Below are 21255 nucleotides of genomic sequence, written 5' to 3'. Positions count from 1 at the left end.
TAATTCAGATGACCATTATGTCTACTACCGTGGGTGAGAATCCTTTGGAAGAAATGGAGTAGCCCTCATAGTCAACAAAAGAGTCCAAAAATGCACTAATTTGGTGCAATCTCAAAAGCAACAGAATGATCTTGGTTTATTTCCAAGCAAAACATTCAACATCACAGTAATACAAGTCTATGCCCCAACCACTAGTGCCAAAGAAGCTAAAGCTGAATGGTTCTATGATGACCTGAAAGACTTTCTAGAACTAACACCAATAGAAGATGTCTTTTTCATCACGGGGAACTGGAATGCAAAAGTAGGAAGTCAAGAGAATAATGGAATAATGGGCAAGTTTGGCCTTGGAGTACAAAATGAAGTGGGTCAAAGACTAACAGAGTTTTGCCAATAGAATGCACTGGTCATAGCAAAGACCCTCTTCCAACAACACAAGAGACAACTCTACACAGGAACATCACTAGATGGTTAATACCAAATCAGATTGATTATATTCTTTGCAGCCGAAGATGGAGAAGCTCTATACAGTTTGCAAAAACAAGACCTGGAGTTGACTGTGGCTCAGATCATGAGCCCCTTATTGCAAAATTCAGACATAACTTGAAGAAAGTAGGGAAAACCACTAAGTCATTCTGGTGTGACCTAAACCAAACGCCTTATAGAGTAAAAGTGACAAATAGATTCAAGGGATTAGCTCTGATAGATAGAGTGCCTGAAGAACTATGGGCAGAGGTTTGTATAGGAGGCAGTGACCAAAACCATCCCCAAGAAAAAGAAATGCAAAAAGGCAAAGTGGTTGTCTGAGGAGGCCTTACAAATAGCTGACAAAAGAAGACAAGCAAAAGGCCAAGAAAAAAAGGAAAGATATACCCAACTGAATGCAGAGTTCCAGAGAATAGCAAGGAGAGATAAGGCCTTCTTAAGTGAACAGTGCAAAGAAAGAGAGAAAACAATAGGATGGGAAAGACTATAGATCTCTTCAAGAAAATTGGAGATACCAAGGGAACATTTCATGCAGAGATGGGCACAATAAAGGACAGAAATGATAAGGACCTAACAGAAGCAGAAGAGATTAAGAAGAGGTGGCAAGAATACACAGACAAACTGTACAAGAAAGTTCTTAACAACCCAGATAACCACGATCGTTTGGCCACTCACCTAGAGCCAGACATCCTGTAGTGTGAAGTCAAGTGGTCTTAGGAAGCATTATTATGCACAAAGATAGTGGAGGTGATGGAATTCCAACTGAGCTTTGGTATTTCAAATACCAAAAAATGATGCTGTTAGAGTGCTGCCCTCAATGGAAAACTCAGCAGTGGCCACAGGACTGAAAAAGGTCAGTTTTCATTCCAGTCCCAAAGAAGGGCAATGCCAAAGGAGGTTCAAACTACTACACAACTGCACTCATTTAACATTCTATCAAGGTAATGCTCAAAATCCTTCAAGCCAGGCTTCAACAGTACATGAACTGAGAACTTTCAGTTGTACAAGCTGAGTTTAGAAAAGGCAGAGGAACCAAAGATCAAATTGCCAACATCTGTTCAGTCATATATAAAGAAAGAGAATTCCAGAAAAAAATGTACTTCTGCTTTATTGACTATGCAAATGTCTTTGATTATGTGGATTACAACAAACTGGAAAATTCTTAAAGAGATGGGAATGCCCGACCACCTTACCTGTCTCCTGAGAAACCTGTATGCAGGACAGGAAGCTACAGTTAGAACTCGACATGGAACAACAGATTGGCTCAAAATTGGGAAAGGAGTATATCAAGGCTGTTTTCACCCGGCTTATTTAACTTCTTTGTAGATTACTTCATGTGAAATGCTGGGCTGAATGAGTCACAAGCTGGAATCAGCATTGCCAGGAGAAATATCAATAACCTCAGATACACAGTTGACACAACCTTTATGACAGAAAACGAAGAGGAAATAAAGAACCTCTTGATGAAAGTGAAAGAAGAGAGTGAAAAAAATTGGCTAAAACTCAACATTCAGAAAACTAAGATCATGGTATTCAGCCCCACCAATTCATGGCAAATAGGTAAACAATGGAAACAGTGACAGACTTTATTATCTTGGACTCTAAAATCACTGCAGATGGTGACTGCAGCAATGAAATTAAAGATACTTGCACCTTGGAAGAAAAGCTATGACATACCTAGACAGTGTATTAAAAAGCAGAGACATCACTTTGCTGCCAAATTTCTGTATAGTCAGAGCTATGGCTTTTCCAGTAGTCATGTATGGATGTGAGAGTTGGACCATAAAGAAGGCTGAGCACTAAGGAATTGATGCCTTCAAACTGTGGTGCTGGGGAAGTCTCTTGAGAGTCCCTTGGACTGCAAGGAGATCAAACCAGTCAATCCTAAAGGAAATCAACACTGAATATTCATTGGAAAGATTGATGCTGAAGCTCCAATACTTTGGCCACCTGATGTGAAGAGCCAACTCATTGGAAAGACCCTGATGCTGGGAAAGATTGAGGGTGAGAGGAATATCGTTGAGTAACAATGTTGTAATAGTTTCAGGTGGACAGCAAAGGGACTTAGCTATACGTATAGATGTATCCAATCTCTCTCAAACTTCCCTCCTATCCAGCCTGCCACATAACATTGATCAGAATTCCTGGTGCTATACAGTAGGTCATTGTTGGTTATCTATTTTAAATATAATAGTGTGTACATGTCCATGTACACGTCCATTCCAAACTCCCTAACTATCCCTACCCTCTATTCTTCCCACCTGGCAACCATAAATTCGTTCTCTAAGTCTATCAGCCTTTCTGTTTTGTAAATAAGTTCATTTGTATAATTTCTTATTAGATTCTGCATAAAAGAGGTGTCATACAATATTTCTCTTTCTCTGTCTCACTTACTTCACTCAGCATGATAATCTCCAGGCATTTCCATTTGCTACAGATGGCATTATTTCATTTTTTTTTTAGGTTGAGTAGTATTCCATTGTATATATGTAACACATCTTTTTTATCCATTCCTCTGTTGATGGACATTAAGTTTGCATCCATGTCTTGGTTATTGTAAACAGGTAACTGACTACCTTTATGGATGTTTAAAAATTTTCATAATAAATAAATAAATAATCAATTTCTGAAAAATACTTATTTGTTTAAAAATTTTTCCCCACAAAGGAGGAATAGGAAAAATAAAACAAAAGAAAGTGCTGGTTTTACTTCAACTTGGTGTTACTGTGACCCTGAATAAATGAGAGCTAAAGATATCAAGTCTCATTTGGGACCAAGATCTCATTGTTAGAATTTTGCTAAGACTGAGACTATAAATGGACAGAGGGCTTAAAACTTTTTTAATTTAAAAGTTCGCTTTCTATTTTTTTTTTTTTAATTTTGTGGTGGCAAGGAGGTGCTGCCTTCCAATATGGCATATGGCACCATTTTATATTAGGGAAAGCTAAAGTGGAACAGCACTATGAGAATTCCACAATGGCATTTGTGACAAAATAATGAATACAAATAAAGAACAATATAGGAAGTCTCTCCTGCCTCTCAAAAAAGCTGCAGGTGAGTGATGATATTGGGTTTGTCACCTAGGGAGCTCAGCACACCTGGGTATCCCCTCTAGCCCAATCAGGTGCTGTCAACCTTGTAGCACTCCCTGTTCTCCATCCATTCCCTCTAGAAACAGCTTCTGTGTGTACCCTGTGCCAAGCACTGGGCTGGATGCATGCATACGCACAGAAAGAAACATAGTTCTCACCCTGCAGGAGCAAACCAGGAAGAATGAGTCACATGCTCAGGAAAGAGAGATGGAAACAGAAATGTTTTAAACAAGTAGAGAGGTGTCTCCCTGAGGTAGGTGCAGAGAACTAGAGGGCACCCATGGAAGCTAAAGACATCAGGGAAGGTTTCTGGAAGTGGAGGGATTTTGAAGAGATCTGAAGGAAAGTAGCAGATGATGATAATCCAAGAAAAGTAGAAGAGTAAGGAGCAGGGAGGGGCATGTGCCAAGTCCTGAAGGCTTGGGGAATGCAGGGTGGGCATGAGTGCTGGGCAGAGAAAAGACTGTAGAGGGGAGACTGAATGCTAGAAAGTGGTGGGGGCACTGAGTTGAGGAAGGGCTCTAACGAAGGGGCAAATGTCTGTGCCAGGGTTCTCAGTGTGGTCTAGGACCAGCAACATTAGCATCACCCAGGAAGTTGGAGAGTGCAAATTCTCAGGCTCAACCCAGACCTGCTTAATCAGAAACCCTGTGGGTAATGCCCAATAATCTGTCTTAACCAGCCTTGTAGAAGATTCTCTAAACGATTTTACCCTCCACGGGACATTTAGTAATGTCTGAATATACTCTGGGCTGTATGACTGATGGGGGTAAAGTACTACTACTAGTGTTTCGTAGCCTGGATGCTGCCAAACATCCTACAATGCACAAGACAACCCCTTCCCCTGCCCTGCCCCCTGCCAAAAAATCCAAATCTCAGTGGTACAGCTGTTGAGAAATCCCGATCCTCTCTTTCTCTGTCTGTGTCTTCCTTCCTTCCTTCTTGTCTCTCTTTTATTCCCACTTGTCCTCTACAGACAGACAGCAGAGCACTCAAAAAACCACAAAATTCTCCTTTTCCACATATTTGTTATTTACTCAGTTACAGATAACCATCTCCTTTTATTGAATTAGCAATGCCTCAGGACTAAGTTGACCTGTGGTTAATATGGGCATTATCTTATTTTTGTCCCAAAGGGTCCATTTCTCTTCCTGGGAGTGGGATGGGATTGCTCAGAGTATAGCTGACAGTCCCCACCTCAGACCTGAAGCTGTAGGTCTTGGCCACCCTGCACATGAGCTTATACCTGAGGCCCAAATAACCAGGAGTCTTGATTTTGGCATGAAAGACAGTTGCAGTGAAAGAGGAGGCTTCCACAAGAGATATCAGAGATAATTCTGAACTCTTCATCCAGACCACAGAAGTAAGCATGTCCATAGATAGTACAAAGTCCAAACAATGTTTTTAAGCAAAGATGTAAAGTCACATGAAGAGTCTGAGAGTAACCAACAGATAGAATTCTGATCTGAAGGATAACATTGACAAATCCAATAATTATATCCACTAGAAGACGTTTACAGGGCAAAAAGAGTAAGGAAAGTGTAAAGTTACAAATATAGGCATTGGCAGTGCCCATCTAACACTTTCCAGGGGAGCTGGTGCCCCCAATATGAATGTTTAGTCTGCTTATTATTATTCCACTGCGGTGGTAGGTGTACCAGGCTTTTAAAGTCTGAAGCCATTAACCATTTCCACTATCCAGCTTCTTTGGCTCTGTTTTCAGGCTCTCACACAACCCTCTAATAATGGTCTTCCCCATAGTTAACCCAGGTCATCCAGGTCATGGAGAAAATGACCTGGTAAAGTTGATAACGAATGTTGAGTTTGCTTGAGGGCCATGTTTTTCACTAAACAGGAACCAACTTATCTGTTGGTTTATGGCTCTGGCCTCTATTGAATCTACTTAGTCATCCTGATTGATAGAATAACCTCTGGGACACTGACAACATGGAGCTTCTGGACTTCCAAGGTAGCGTGAGAGCCAGACCAAGGACCATAAGGAACACCTCTGGGAATCTGGTTCTGGCACTAGCCTGTTGTCCTCTCTGGTCATCCTGATTGTCATAACGCATCTTGTCTTCCAACTTCTACATTCCCATGATACTCAAAAAACATGTGTGGTAGATTGAAAAAAGTGGCCATCATATTCTGCAGCTCCTTCCACCAAGAAGTAGAGTCTATGTCTTATTTCTTCATCCCTGAATCTGAGATGGCCATGTGACTGGCCAGTAGAACACAGAGGAAGTGACCTCATGTGAGTCCGAGACTGGGGTTCAAGACATGTGCATCTTCTGTCCTGGATCCTTTGGACCCTAAAGTTGTTGAGTGTATCAGTCCAAACTAACTTGTTGAATGATGAGAAACAAATGTCCCTACCACCTTGGTCATTCCAGAGGATAGCCAGACAAACCCCAGGACGAGAGGTACTCTGCTTGGTACAGCTGACTGCATGTACATGAGGAAGTCCACCCAAGACCAAGAGAAGACCCTCTTGTGGCATGGTGTATGTCACATGTCCAACTCTTTGGACATCATGTCCAACTCTTTGTCACGCTATAGACCGTAGCCCACCAGACTCCTCTGTCCATGGGATTTTCTAGGCAAGAAATATTGGAGTGGGTTGCCATTGCCTTTCTCCAGAAGATCCTCTTAGATGAACTCAGCTTGCCAAGGCACAAAATCATAAGCTAAATAAATGGTTATAGTTTTAAATATTAAATTTTGGAGTGGTATTTTATGCAGTAGATAACTGACAACAACAGTATTTGTGTTTATAATAACTCCAAATTAGTCCTTGAACTTATTGCCACATTTCTCTCTGAGAAGCCATGGGATTTGCTTCTCAACCTAACACAACTGGGATTTATCTCTTATTATCTCAGGAGCCTCAAAGGCTCTAGCAGAAGGAAACCCCTTGTTTTTTTTTCATCAAGATGCTAAGAGATCTAGGTAAAAGCTACAGAAAATTTTGAGCCTGCCAACATTCGCTTGAGGAGAAACAGGAGGATTAAATATGTAAAACTGCATTTCTTAGACATAGACAGATTTCTGACCTTCAGCCGGCGGTCGGGATCTCCACTGCATAGAGAGTTTACAGATACTTTGAATGATTTCCAGGCTGGGCTTAAGTTATTCATCACAACCTGAGGAAAAAAGAAAGGAGTGGTGGGTGGGAGAGGAAATGCTTGACATTTTCATTTTCAACATAAAAACTACTTGAGAAGCATCGAAAGCTAGAGAAGCTTATGAAACGGACAGTTGTCTGCAACAGGTGCCTTAATGAAAACTTGCAGTAGTAAACCTTTGAAAGGTGCTCACTAAGTGAACATTATGGGCAGAACTCCTGTGATCACTAGCCTGGGTGTTGTTTTATGAATAATAACAATAATATTGTACAGTATGTGGGTGTTGGAGATGACCCTTTCTATATCAAAAGAGGGTAGGATTAAGGAGATGGGCTGCCTCTGCCTCTGATAAAGGATCCCCTGTTCTGTAGGTCATTGCTATGGCATAAATTCCCTTCTATTGAGGTCAGCATACATAAAGTCTACAGGTGGGAAATTCTATTGCTGCAGTTGAGTGGTCTTTGGTGACCCGTGACCTTGGTTAGATCAAATTGCAAGTCAGAAGGAAAATCCTAGGAGTATGCTTGGAAGGCATGAAGGCAGATCTTCAGAATTTCAGGATCACAAACTAAGACTATAATGGAGTGTAATTCTTTTAAAAGCAGTTTACTAATCATGAACTTGGTTAAATCCTGCCTGAGGGTCCATTTGAGTCAAGTCTTATTCTGCCATCAAATGATTCAAATAATTCAATTTGGTTTAGAATGTGTGAGTATTTGCTCATATCTAGGATTGTACTGTATGCTCTGGGGCTGGGTCCCAAAGTGTGATTCTTGGAACTGCAGGAACTTTTTAAGTACAAATTCCTAGATTCCAACCAGATATACTGACAGAAACTCCCTAGGTGGGTCATTAGGTGATCCTGATGCATGATATTTGAGAACCACTGTTCCAGCGGACATACAAATGAAGTTAAATGGAATTCTGTCATATTGATTTCCTTCATAAGAAGTTTTTAGTTAGCAGAAATCTTAGTATTGTAAAAAAATTAATTCTCTATCCAACATAATTATTTTATAAGTGATTCCCTCTTCTTCTGAATTCCTTAATATAATGATGAATTATTGAGTATACTGTAGGCTCATTATTAAATTTCCTGTAGTGCATTAAAGAGTAGAAAAATAATGTTCCTGTGTGACTTTGCTTTTTGTTCTCATTCCTTGAATGATCAAAGTGATAGTGAGAAGAAAAGTTAGATAAAATTATTTTGGTTAAATCTCTCACCTTTATAGAAATATTGAGAGTGAAGATGTTTCACTACAACAGTTATGTAAAACTCAATAACAAATCAAAATTTCTACTAGAAATTTAAATCTGTATGTGTGTGTGCACACATGTGCTTACCCAGGGAGAATAGTATTGCCTGGTTATTTTATATCTATTGAGTAAGAAAGAGGAAAAAGCAATGTTATGTTGATCGATTCACTGGAAAACTTTACAATCACATTTCTTGTGAGACTCCAGGAGCCCCTCACAATGGGGTATGCGGAAGTGTTAGAGACTCTGGGAACAGGGGAATTTACCATCATTAAAACTGAAAGGAGGGATGCCGTCAGGAGAGAAGTCTAATATGATGCCACCCCTCTTCCTTCTCCCTGTACATTCAAGTCCCCGTGCACTGGTTGGGCAAAGGCATGAATGGGTACCACTTCTGATTCTCTCCAACATTCAGTTACTTCTTCTGAAAGAACTTCGTTCCATCAAAGGAATCTTTATATGGGGAAAAAGTTCTACTTGGTGGTGGTGATGAGGTGCCACTCAGGGTAACCATCCAAGTTGCATTTGAAACTATTCCCTAGGGAATAGTTTGTGACTGTCCAAAGAGTCATACTGTGCTATTACAGGGAGTGGACATACTATGTATATCCAGCTCCATTCATGTATTCATTCTTTTATTAAATGCTAACCATGTACCAAATGACATTCACAGACTAGCCTGTCCAAGATTATTCAGTTTTTGCTTACCTTAAATATGACATGAAATGTTCCCCTAATGCTACGTGCAACTCTACCACTTCAGGAAAAAGGAACTGGATTTCCAGTGTGAGGTGTGGGAACACAGAACCTGCTATACTCCTGTAGGAGACATGACAGTTCCTTCTTCCTTTACGCTATGCTGCAAGCACAACAGTTCTCTCAGCTCTGAGCCATTCCTCCTTATCAATGCACTTCTCACCCCAACAAGTCTCTCTCTTGAACGAACTTATACAGAAAATAAAATACAAAGTGGAGTCTAGGGTTGGTTGTTAAGTGGGTGTGTGGTCATGGGTAGTGGTGGGTGGGATACTGAAGGATGAGGTTCACAGACATGTGGAGAGAAGGTGGGAGTATGAGAGCGAGAGGCAGCCAGATCAAGTGCCTGCTGACACACACAGGGCAGCTGTTCATATGCAGACCTGACATCAGTACTGTGTGTGGACTTCCCTGGGGAGGCTGATTGGCTTCTCAAATTACAGCAAAGCTCAGGGTCAAACACAAACAGTTCAAACCTTAGCTCTACCTCTTGCTCACTGTGAGAACTGGAAGGTGAATTAACCTCCTCAAAGTTCAGCTTCTTCGTCTGTAATATGGGGTAATAATAGCCATGTCAAGGCATAGTTGTGAGAAGTAAATAAAATGGTGTATGTAAAATCACTCAGTAGATTGCTTGGCACCTCATCACGCTCACCAAATGTTGACTAGGATTCATATTTTTATTATTAATAAGTTGCTGGCTTTCTGTATTAAAGGTCAATAGTGGAGAATATGTGTGAGAAAGGGTCTCCTCTTATAACACCCACATTCAGAATAAAGAGAGGACTGGGAAGACCCCAGGTCTTGGGGGAGACCTACAGACATTAAGAAGGTAAAGTCAGTGTATCATGTTAAGGAAACGAGACGGCAAAACTGAAGATGGCACTTCTCACCTCAGTTCGGTGCACAAGCTGCTGAGTTGCATCATCATTCATTCGAAAAATTTCCAGAAATGGGTCAGATTTACTGAAGAAATCCTAAAATAGATAAGCAAAAATGAGTTTTTTTCTCTCCCCCTTGCACAAACACATTTGCTACAGCCCTGGATAAAATACCCCTGAATTTGACCCTTCCTCGCTTTAGTCTTCATCACCTTTGGCTAGAAGGAGCTGTATCTCAACCCCCAAGTCCTTTGAGAAGACAGGACTTGGTTGATTGAAGTCCCAAGCAGTCTTCAAAGATCAGTTCAAATGCCGGGTCTCTAAGAAGCAGTGTATCTGCTGTCTTAAACAGGTTCATCCTAGTTATTGTAAAGCCTGTGTCTGATGTGTGAAACGGAGTATTTCCACCATAGTAAACACGGATGTCACAGTCATCAGCTATTCTGAGCCTCCAAATTTAATTTCTGGGCCCAGAGGGCACCGAGGAAGAGCAATGCCTCCAACTGGCAGCCATTAAGCTGCTGCCACAAGTTGCCCCCACTCCCTATGGTGAATGAGGAACTAAGGATGTGAAAAATCAAGTTGCAGGGTGCTGGCCCCAATAGCTGAGATGCATATTAAAGTAATGATTTCAGTTAAGTCCAGATTCTTGCATCTTCCTATACATAGAAAAGCACTAAATTTCTTAACTCAAAATATGTAAAGAAATGTTTCCTTAATAAATTATAAGGAAATAATTTTCCTTAATTAACAATAATCTTCTTTGTTCAGACTACCTGCCCCTTGTTGCAAACTTCTTTAAACCTGACTCCCCATCCTGCCTGCCTCCGTGAAACAGATGGATAGACCCTCCATCTCTCAGGGTCATGTGAGATGCTGTCTCCCAGGCTTGAAAACCTAAAAATTCCCACAAAATAAAACATAACTCTCAACTCTTAGGTTTTGACTATTTTTTAAGTTGACAATGACTACAGACACTGTGGGCCTGTTATTATCTGTTCTGCCTTTGGTTATGCTTGTTAATTTTTATTACATACTAGACAGTTCAGTTCAGCCACTCAGTCGTGTCTGACTCTTTGTGATCCCACGGGCTGCAGCACACCAGGCTTCTCTTTCCATCACCAACTCCCAGAGATTACTCAAACTCATGTCCATCGAGTTGGTGATGCCATCCAAACATCTCACCCTCTTTCGTCCCCTTCTCCTGCCTTCAATCTTTCCCAGCATCAAGATCTTTTCCAAGGAGTAAGTTCTTTGCATCAGGTGGCCAAAGGATTGGAGATTCAGCTTCAAGATCAGTCCTTCCAATGAACATTCAGGGCTGATTTCCTTTAGGGTTGAGTAGTTGGATCTCCTTGCAGTCCAAGAGACTCTTAAGAGTCTTCTCCAACACTACAGTTCAAAAGCATCAGTTCTTCAGTGCTGAACTTTCTTTATAGTCCAACTCTCACATCCATACATGACTACTGGAAAACCCATACCTTTGATTATATGGACATTTGTTGGCAAAGTAATGTCTCTGCTTTTGAATATGCTATCTAGGTTGGTCATAGCTTTTCTTCCAAGGAGCAAGTATCTTTTAATTTCATGGCTGCAATCACCATCTGCAGTGATTTTGGAGCCCCCAAAAATAAAGTCTCTCACTTTTCCATTGTTTCCCCATCTATTTGCATGAAGTGATAGGACCAGATGCCATGATCTTAGTTTTTTGAATGTTGAGTTTTAAGCCAGCTTTTTTACTCTCCTCTTTCACTTTCATCAAGAGGCTCTTTAGTTCTTCTTTGCTTTCTGCCATAAGGGTGGTATCATCTGCTTATCTGAGATTATTGATATTTCTCCCAGAAACCTTGATTCCAGCTTCTGCTTCATCCAGCCCAGCATTTCTCACGATGTAATCTGCATGTAAGTTAAATAAGCAGGGTGGCAATATACAGCCTTGATGTAATCCTTTCCCAATTTGGAACCAGTCTGCTGTTCCATATCCAATTCTAACCATTACTTTCTGACCTGCATACAGATTTCTCAAGAGGCAGGTCAAGTGGTCTGGTATTCCCATCTCTTTCAGAATTTTCCACAGTTTGTTGTTATCCACACAGTCAAAGGCTTTGGCATAGTCAATAAAGAAGAAGTGGACGTTTTTCTGGAAATCTCTTGCTTTTTTGATGTTCCAGCAGATGTTGGCAATTTGATCTCTAGTTCCTCTGCCTTTTCTAAATCCAGCTTAAACATCTGGAGCCTGGCTTGGAGAATTTTGAGCATTACTTCACTAGCGTGTGAGATGAGTGCAATTGTGCAGTACTTTGAGCATTCTTTGGCATTGCCTTTCTTTGGGATTGGAATGAAAACTGACCTTTTCCAGTCCTGTGGCCACTGCTGAGTTTTCCAAATTTTCTGGCATATGGAGTGCAGCATTTTTCACAGCATCATCTTTTAGGATTTGAAATAGCTCAACTGGAATTCCATCACCTCCAGTAGCTTTGTTTATAGTGATGTTTCTTAAGGCCCACTTGACTTCACATTCCAGGATGTCTGGCTCTAGGTGAGTGATCATATCATCGTGATTATCTGGGTCATGAAGATCTTTTTTGTACAATTCTTCTGTGTATTCTTGCCACCTCTTCTTAATATTACCTGTTTCTGTTAGGTTCAGTTCAGTTCAGTTGCTCAGTCGTGTCCGACTCTTTGCGACCCCATGAATCGCAGCACGCCAGGCCTCCCTGTCCATCACCACCTCCAGGAGTTCACTGAGACTCACGTCCATTGAGTCAGTGATGTCATCCAGCCATCTCATCCTCTGTCATCCCCTTCTCCTCCTGCCCCCAATCCCTCCCAGCATCAGAGTCTTTTCCAATGAGTCAACTCTTCACATGAGGTGGCCAAAGTACTGGAGTTTCAGCTTTAGCATCATTCCTGCCAAAGAAATCCCAGGGCTGATCTCCTTTAGAATGGACTGGTTGGATCTCCTTGCAGTCCAAGGGACTCTCAAGAGTCTTCTCCAACACCACAGTTCAAAAGCATCAATTCTTTGGCGCTCAGACTTCTTCACAGTCCAACTCTCACATCTATACATGACCACTGGAAAAACCATAGCCTTGACTAGATGGACCTTTGTTGGCCAAGTAATGTCTCTGCTTTTGAATATGCTATCTAGGTTGGTCATAACTTTTCTTCCAAGGAGTAAGCGTCTTTTAATTTCATGGCTGCAGTCATCATCTGCAGTGATTTTGGAGCCCCCCAAAATAAAGTCTGACACTGTTTCCACTGTTTCTCCATCTATTTCCCATGAAGTGATGGGACCAGATGTCATGATCTTCATTTTCTGAGACATCATGTAATACTAGATACAATGTAAAACAGTTATAAAGGCTTTAGATGAGACTTTAGCTTCTAGCAAGCAGTTATAAAGGGGGCAGTCACCTGAATCCAATTAAAGTTGAGCTCTTTATACAGGTTGGTTTTTTTGAAAGTCTTTAGAAGTCTGATGTAGTTCTGATTTCTTTATTCCTTAGGTATAGTCCTTTAAGACTCTCACTCAAAAACTCACTGTTTATGATGGATGTTTCTCCTTGAAAAGCCGTCAATACTCATTTTTGTTGGTGAGAGTCTCTGGAAGACTGTTTATATCTGTTATTTCTTTTTTTTCTCTTTTACTTAAAAAATATTTAAATTGGAGGATAATGCTTTACAATGTTGTGCTGATTTCTGCCATACAACAATGTGAATCAGCCATAATTATATATATGTATGTGTGTGTGTGTGTGTGTATGTGTATATATATAATCCCCTCCCTCTTGAGCCTTGCTCCTACCCCTCCTCCATCCCTCCCCTCTAGGTCATCACAAGCACCAGGCGGGCTCCCTGTGTTACAAAGCAGTTTCCCACTAGCCGTTTTACCCATGGTAGTGTATATATGTCAGTGCTGCTCTCTCCGTTTATCCCATCCTCTCCTTCCCCACACTGTGTCCACAAGTCTGTTCTCTACGTCTGTGTTTCTAATCCTTCCCTGCAAATAGGTTCATCTGTACCATTTTTCTAGATTTCATGTATATGTGTTACTTGTTTTTATATTTTTTAAAAAACGTGATATTTGTTTTTCTCTTTCTGACATATTTCACTGTGTATAGCATGCTCTAGGCCATAATCTCTTGGCTCTACAGTTCTTGGTTCAGTTTCTTTCTAAGTTGCTATTTGCTAATTAGTGAATGCCCTGAGAGAGTAAGTCACTCCAACTGTTGGGCTGCTTCCCTCCTCTGAAGCCTCTACAAATAACCCAAGCTGTCCCTGTAACCCTGAGTTCCAGTTTTGCTTCCCCAACACCATGAGACTATCAAAACCACTGCTCAGTTTATTTTTTAGCAGCTGTTTTCTCCCTAGGATTTATGAATCTGCCTTATGGAATTGCCTTGAGTGGAAAATCTGTGTAGACTATCTGAATCATCTCAATGGATTTCTCTTCTTCCTGGCTTCTCCACTCCTAAATTTTGACTGCCTTTAAAGACTCCCAAAGAGACGTCCCGTATATCTTGCTCAGTGTTTACAGTTGTTTTCAGTGGCAGAATAACATAAAACAAACAGGCACTTTAATACTGGAAGCAGCATATCTTTCTTTTAAGTTTGCTTTTTACCCCAATACATTATAAACTCTTCAGAAAAGAGGAATTATGTTTTATTTTCTTTTATGTTTTTACCTTTTCCTTAGCATTTTCTATAGCATCTAGTTTTTAGTGGCACACGTATTTACTGGATATATGAATGAATACACAGGTGAATGAATGAGTGACATGAACACTGTGTATATAATAGGTTATCTGAGACGCAACTTTAGTCATCACATTCTTACTATGTATTTCACCAGGTTATTCCCTGCCCCAGAAATCCAGGTGGCAGCAAAGTAGAATAAAGCCTAAAGCCATCTTAGTCTTTAGGTCAAAAAAATACTCTCAAGGAATATACCGATCATGGAAACTTGTGCTTGATATTAAGATTCAAGGAAGGATAAAACCTTTTCTCAGCCCTCCAAAGTGCTATCTAGTTTGGTGCTAAGTATACACATAAACATAACCAAGGGTTAAGTGTAAATGAATGAACAACAGAGAAGAGGGAAAGTTGATGGATTTTGACTATAAAATACAATTGTGAGAAAAAGAAAACAAAGGATGTCACAGTCATCAGCAATTGCAGCCACCAGGGATGGTGAGCTGGTGGATCCTGAGGGAACTCAGGAAGGTAAGAACACCTGCCATCTAGAAGCCATCAGAATGTAGCCACTCCCTACAGTGAACCCGGAGGAAACTCAGGATGAGAAAACACAGGATACTGGTCCCAGATAGCTGAGGTGCATATCAAAGAAATTACTTCAGTGAGCCCAGACTCCTACATCTTCCCATACATAGAAAAGTGTTTAGTTTCCTAACTTGGGATATCTGGTTTTCTTTAATTAACAATAATCTTTCGATGTTAAGACTACCTGGCCTTTGTGGCAAAACTTCTATATACCTGGCTCCTCTCCTTGCCTCCTCAGAGCAGTTCTCTCAAGGTCACTTGAGATGCTGTCTCCAGGGCTTGAAGTCCTAAAAATTTCCACCAAATAAAACATAACTCTCAACTTTTAGGTTATGAATATTAAGTATACAGCTGTGAGGAGGATGTTTCTAGGGAGGGAATAGACTGACTGAAGGTGTAAAAGAGAAAATACACACCAAGTGGCTGAATTACACTGTAGCCTTAGGTTGTGCAGGGGAAGAGTTGGAGGCAATCCTGGTGGAGCAGCTCCATGAAGTGGAGGACCTTACAGGTGCATCCCAAGTGTTTGCAGTCACCTAAGAGGTGGTGGGGAGCCCCTGGAGGATTTTGAGCAGGAAAATAATGTGACTGGCTCTATAGTGAAAACTTTGTAGGATACTTTAGAAAGAGGAGGGAGGAGGGGATATCTGCCTTCCGTTTGGCTGTCCTCCCCACCCAACCAGGACCAAATGCACAGAGTCTAGAAAATACCTTTCCTTTCTATTTTGGAAGGTGCCTGATTGACACTTGCATTCATCAGTAAGTCTGCCCTGCAAACCGTGTCTCTCCACAGAAACAGCTCCTGCCTCCTCCCAGACACACTTTTATCTAATGGCTGCATCTTTGTGTAACTGAGCAGGATCCTATGGGGCCTTTCTGAGACAAACCCTTCCACTACATCCTCTGCTTCAGCTCCTCTCTGAAGTACCCAGATAACAGTATTTGATGCACATGTCCTGAGTTGTTCCCCAGATGTGAAAACCTCCCACCCAACAGATGTGAACTACACAATGACCTTCAACACATAGCACCCAGGCCTCCTGGAACCCAAGGATTGATCATGTTAAACCCTATGACACTTTCCTGTTATCCCACCACCATCAGCCAATCAGAGAATTATGCATGAGCTGATCACATACCCTGGGACTCGCTCCCTTCACCTGGCATTTTAAAAATGCTGTGCTGAGGAAATTCCCTGGTGGTGCAGTGTGTGCAGTGGTTAGGGCTCCGGGTTTTCACTGTCAGTGGTATGCGTTCAATTCCTGGTCAGGGGACTAAGATTCTACAAGCTAAGCGGTGTGGCCAAAAAAAAAAAAAAAAAGTTTTGTCAAACTTTAGAGCATAAGCAACCCACTCCAGTACTCTTGCCTGGCAAATCCCATGGACGGAGGAGCCTGGTGGGCTACATACAGTCCATGGGGTCGCTAGGAGTTGGACACGACTGAGCGACTTCACTTTCACTTTTCACTTTCATGCATTGGAGAAGGAAATGGCAACCCACTCCCGTGTTCTTGCCTGGAGAATCCCAGGGATGGGGGAGCCTGGTGGGCTGCCGTCTCTGGGGTCGCACAGAGTCGGACACGACTGAAGTGACTTAGCAGCAGCAGCAGCAGAGCATAAGCCACCCATCTCTCCTTGTTTGGCCCTGAAAGAAATCTTTCTCTGCTCCAAACTCTGATGTTTTGGTTTGTTTGGCTTCACTGTGCAGGAACACACAAACATGCATCTGCTCAAGACATTCACCCCTCAAGTCTATTTGTGTTTCATCCCTTATGTGAAAGAACTGGAGCCCCCTCCCCACTTCCTAGTGTGGACACACTAGCATGTTCTGCACGTCCTTGGGGCCCTCCTCCGGGGGGATAGACTCTTGGTTCCTAATACACTGGAAGAACTCTATCAGTTATTATTCTTTTTCCTTTAATTGATCATTTTAAACTTTTTGTTATCATTATTTTTAAAAATAAAAAATATATATAAAAATAGAAATATGAAAAAAATAGAAGAAAAAAAATGGTCCATAACTCACCCATAATACCACAACTATCAATAACAGTTTGATAATTTTTTCTAGAATCTAGATATAATTTTATTTTTTTCTTATAAAAAATACTTGTACTCTATATACACTTTGGTATCTTATTTTTCCTAATAGAAGTATATTGTAATTTTTTAAAACTTCATTTCACATTCTTTTAAGATACTATTCAAGATTGGCATGGAATTGTCAGGAGGAGGTACTATAAATCAAGATACAATCTTCACCTTCAAGCAACTAAAAATCTAATGTGTAGTGCACTGTCTTTCAAATCCTGATTTCACCATATACAATTGGGATGATCTGGGACAGGGTATTTAATTTTTTCACATCTCAGCTTTCTTATCCATTAATTGGAGAGGATATCAGCCTTTCCTCATAGCAATGCAGAAGGATTAGAGGAAGTGATGCACATAAAGTTTTAAGTCCAGTGCCTGGCATATGATCAGCATTCAGAAAGCATTACTGCTATTTATTATTACCAATAAAAGAGAGAATACATGCTGATGCTGCTGGTGAAGTCACTTCAGTCGTGTCTGACTCTGTGCGACCCCATAGATGGCAACCCACCAGGCTCCCCCATCCCTGGTATTCTCCAGGCAAGAGTACTGGAATGGGTTGCCATTGCCTTCTCCGGAGAATACATGAGGACACTTAGAAAAGCACTGTACAAATATCAGGCATAATTACTATTAAGAATTTAGCAGTACTTCCATCTGATTTCTGGAAATAAAACTACTCATAAGCAGCTCAAAAGCATCTCAAATGTATACTCAGAGATTCATAGTTAAAAACAACAAATCTGCATCTAATTGTATAGTTACTTGACCACAATCTGGAATTTTCAGCTTTCTTGGCTTTGACCATCAGTGTTAAGAAGGCCTTTAGGACAGTTCAGTACAATGAAAATTAATGATAGAGGCATTTTACTAAAGTTTTGCTATAGTGAAATGTTAATAGTGAAATAACTTGGAGGCTATATGCCCTTGCTCTTTTAGTCCAATATGAAAGGAATTTAGTTAAGGGAGATGTCAGTTGGGGTTTGAAAGAGAAAAGGAAGCAGTGCATAGCCATGACAGTGATCATGAAAATGGAATACTGGAGCTGGAAAAAGACTGAATGATTTGGGGTCATATTCAGACACTGTGACTTCTTCACCTTGTGACTTTGGGAAAATTTTTTGGCCTCACTGTGCTTCATCTGTAGACTGGAAGTAATGAGACCCACTGTTAAGAATATGGTTATGTTTGGGGAGTAATGTGGGCTGACACCTGACACCTGGTATATTGTAGATGCTCATGAATGATAATTTGTATCACTAATGTAGGGTGGATTAGTGTTCAGGCAGGCATACTTGAACATAGCAAAATTACAGCATAGCCTGACAGAGTTACCATTGCTATAGAACAGGGATCAGCAAACTATGGCATGTGGCCCAAATTCAGCCCACTGCTTGTTTTGTAAATAAAGTTTTATTGGAACATTGTCATGCTCATTGACTTATGCAGTGTCATGACTGAGCAACTAAGCACAGTACAGCACATGGCTGTTTTCATACTGCAAAAGCAAAGATGCGTTGTTGGGACAGAGACCATACAATCTGCAAAGTCTAAACTATTCACCATCTGGTCTTTTATAGGAAAAGTTTGCCAACCTCTACTTTAGAGACATTTAGCTGCTTATATAGCACCCCATCAAACTAGCATCACAGCAACATTAAGAAAATACAGCATATAATGATCATGATTACAGATGTGAAGAACACCAGCGCAAGAATCAGTTTCAACATACCAACAAGAATACTTTCTCAGGAAAGACAGAAGAAAGAACACTTTGTCAGCTTGAATGTTCCAAAGTAATTCAATTAATATCTCTACTTGTTAGATTAATCACCAACTAGCTGCTAATGTAATGAGGAGCTTTAGGAGTTAAAAAGTCCATCTCTCCACTAAGTGAATTACATTAACGTTACACTAAAACCATTATTTCCTGCAAACCTCACCTATTTTATGTGTGAATCTCATGAAGCCTACTGGATTTCTGTCTTGAGTAGACAGCTGCTGATCTGGACAGCATTTGAAAGGGCTTATCAGGCACTGGTGAGGGATCTCTGGCAGACAGCCTGCCAGGAGGAGCCCCAGGGGCAACCAGGTACCAGGAAGTGGGGAGTGAGGGAAGGTCTAGGCCAGAGGACCGGAGACAGAGGGGCTGCTGGGGGAGGGGGAGCAGTTGGGGCTCGGGGAATATTTGGGTGCCAAGAGCTTCTTAGATGCCTTTGGGTGCCTGGAGCAGTGTGCTTGCTTGGCTGGGAGAGGGAGGGACGTGCTTTTCTTTCACTTCCTGGGAGGATAGAGGCGCTGCTGGGGGAGGGGAAGCAGTTTGGGTGCAGGGGCCATTTGGGCACACTAGAAGCGGTTTGGGAGCCCTTGGCTGGCAGGAGCAGCATGCCTGCTCGGCCAGGAAGGGGAGGGATCCTCAAGGGTTGGAGGAAGCCCGTGGAGTTTCCCTTTCACTCCAACTGGAGGAGTTCAGGGCTGCTGGGGGAGGGGAAGAGGTTTGGGCACCAAGCTGGGAATGGTTTGGGTGCCTTTGGGCATCCAGAGCAGTGTGCCTGCTCCACTGGGAGGGACCCCTGAGAGGGCTGGAGGATCCAGTGGGGAACCCTCCTGGGGTACCCATTGCACTTGGCCCCAGGGAATCTTCTGGGGCCAGGGGCCGGGGTATCTGCCTTCTGGGGGCTCCTCTGCCCTCCGTGGCCCTATCTACTCTCCCACTGAGCCATCTTCCCTTTGTTCTCTGGGGTGCCCTGCTCTGCAGGGATTCCCCAGCCCCACTCCTTATCCCCAACACCGTGGGTCATCTGCACATGAGGAGTGGGGAGGCTCCTGCAGGGTTCCAGGAATAGAGAATTGCCTGGTGTCCCCTGCCCATGGGCCCTGGGAAGCTTCCTAAGGCCCCCAGGCTGACCTCTCTCTGTCCTTTGGGATGACTTCTGCCGTCCAGGGCCCAGGTCACCTTCCAAAGACTTCTCCAGGCCTCCCTCTGCTCTCCATCTTCCCATTTCCTCCCTCCCTCTGGGAAACCCCTGGGGCTCCCCTCTACCCTTCAAGGCCCTCCCCCCCCCTTCTCAGGCACCGTCATCCCTCCAGGCTGAGCACTCAGCCATAAAGGATACCCGCCTCCACCTTCCAGATTCCTTCTCTGTTCTCCATGTTCTTCCTCCCTCCAGGGTTCCTGTCCTCTGTGAGTCCCTCACCCCTCCAAGGGCCCTGACTGCCTTCTGAAACTGGCTCTCCACCATCTGGGACCCCCTTAAACCCTCTGGTTCCCTCCTCCTTCTGGGGGGCACCCCCTCCATCCTCTAGGGCCCTTCTCCCTCTGACCTCCCCTCTGCTTTCCAGGCTGAGCTCTCTGCTTTCCAGGTTGAGCCCTCTGCCCTCTGGGGATCCATCTCTGCTCTATGGGGCCCCCTCTGTCCTTCAGGGCCACCATCAAGGGCACACACTGCCCACATAGGGCCAGCAGGGAAGGGGTCTTTACAGGTGTGGAGGAAAGGGGAATCCATCTGGTGTTCCGCCACCCACTCAGCCCTGGGAGCCTCCTGGGACCTGGACCTTATCTTCTACTCCTCAAAGCCAAAGGCAATGCAGAGGCCACCTCAGTTGCATGGAGCCTGGGCCTCCCTCCATCCTCATCCAGGGCCTTTTCTGGAGGCTTGGGTCCTGAGTCAGGACCTCACCCTCACTGGACTCCCACTTCCACCTAAAAACTGCCACCTCTTAAGCCATTCCCTACCTAAACCCTACCCTTTACAGCCAAGGTTTGTTCTGTCTTTTGGTTTTTATTATTATTTTTACTATTTACCAGTGGAGTTTGGTTTTACTCTCCAGTAGTTGTTTCATACATATATTTATTTTTTTCTACTATTTCTGTTAGTTTTCTAAACTTATTTTAGTACTTTTTAGTCTTTGCCCCCTCTTATTTATATTCTTACTTATATTCTGCCCCCTCTTATTTATATATATATAATTCCCCCCCTACCCCCCGCCTTTTTTTCTTCTCTCTCTTTACTCTTGGAATACATTTTTACCCTTCAGGGGTTGCTATTTTTTGTTACTGTTCTGCCTCCCCCCCACCTTTTTTAAAGTTTTTTTTTTCCCCCCACAGCTCATGGCTTGTGGGATCCCAGTTCATTGGCCAGAGATCAGGCCTGAGCCCCTGAGGTGGGAGCACTGAGTATGAATTGCTGAAACAATAGAGAATGTCAGGTCCCAGAGAATATTAATCAGAGTGAGGGATCCCAGAGGTCCACATCTCAACACCAAGACCCAGATCTACCAAAC

The 21255-nt window shown here is 42.4% G+C and overlaps 1 protein-coding gene across 2 annotated transcripts in view; it reads right to left on the bottom strand.

Annotated features, from left to right (window-relative positions):
* The window catches only part of CPNE4 (copine 4), a 664107-nt gene that overhangs the window by 154656 nt on the left and 488196 nt on the right, over nt 1-21255 (bottom strand). For both annotated transcript variants that reach the window (XM_061421414.1, XM_061421424.1), the window contains exons 6-7: nt 9607-9690; nt 6629-6718 (exon numbers count right to left, since the gene is read on the bottom strand). In XM_061421414.1, coding sequence (XP_061277398.1) covers nt 6629-6718; nt 9607-9690 — 174 coding nt within the window. The remainder of the gene's footprint in view (nt 1-6628; nt 6719-9606; nt 9691-21255) is intronic.

This window comes from Bos javanicus, chromosome 1 (assembly GCF_032452875.1).
Source record: "Bos javanicus breed banteng chromosome 1, ARS-OSU_banteng_1.0, whole genome shotgun sequence".
NCBI classification, from domain to species: domain Eukaryota; kingdom Metazoa; phylum Chordata; class Mammalia; order Artiodactyla; family Bovidae; genus Bos; species Bos javanicus.
Note: the sequence above shows the minus strand (reverse complement) of the source record. Positions and strands in the feature narration are given on the sequence as shown.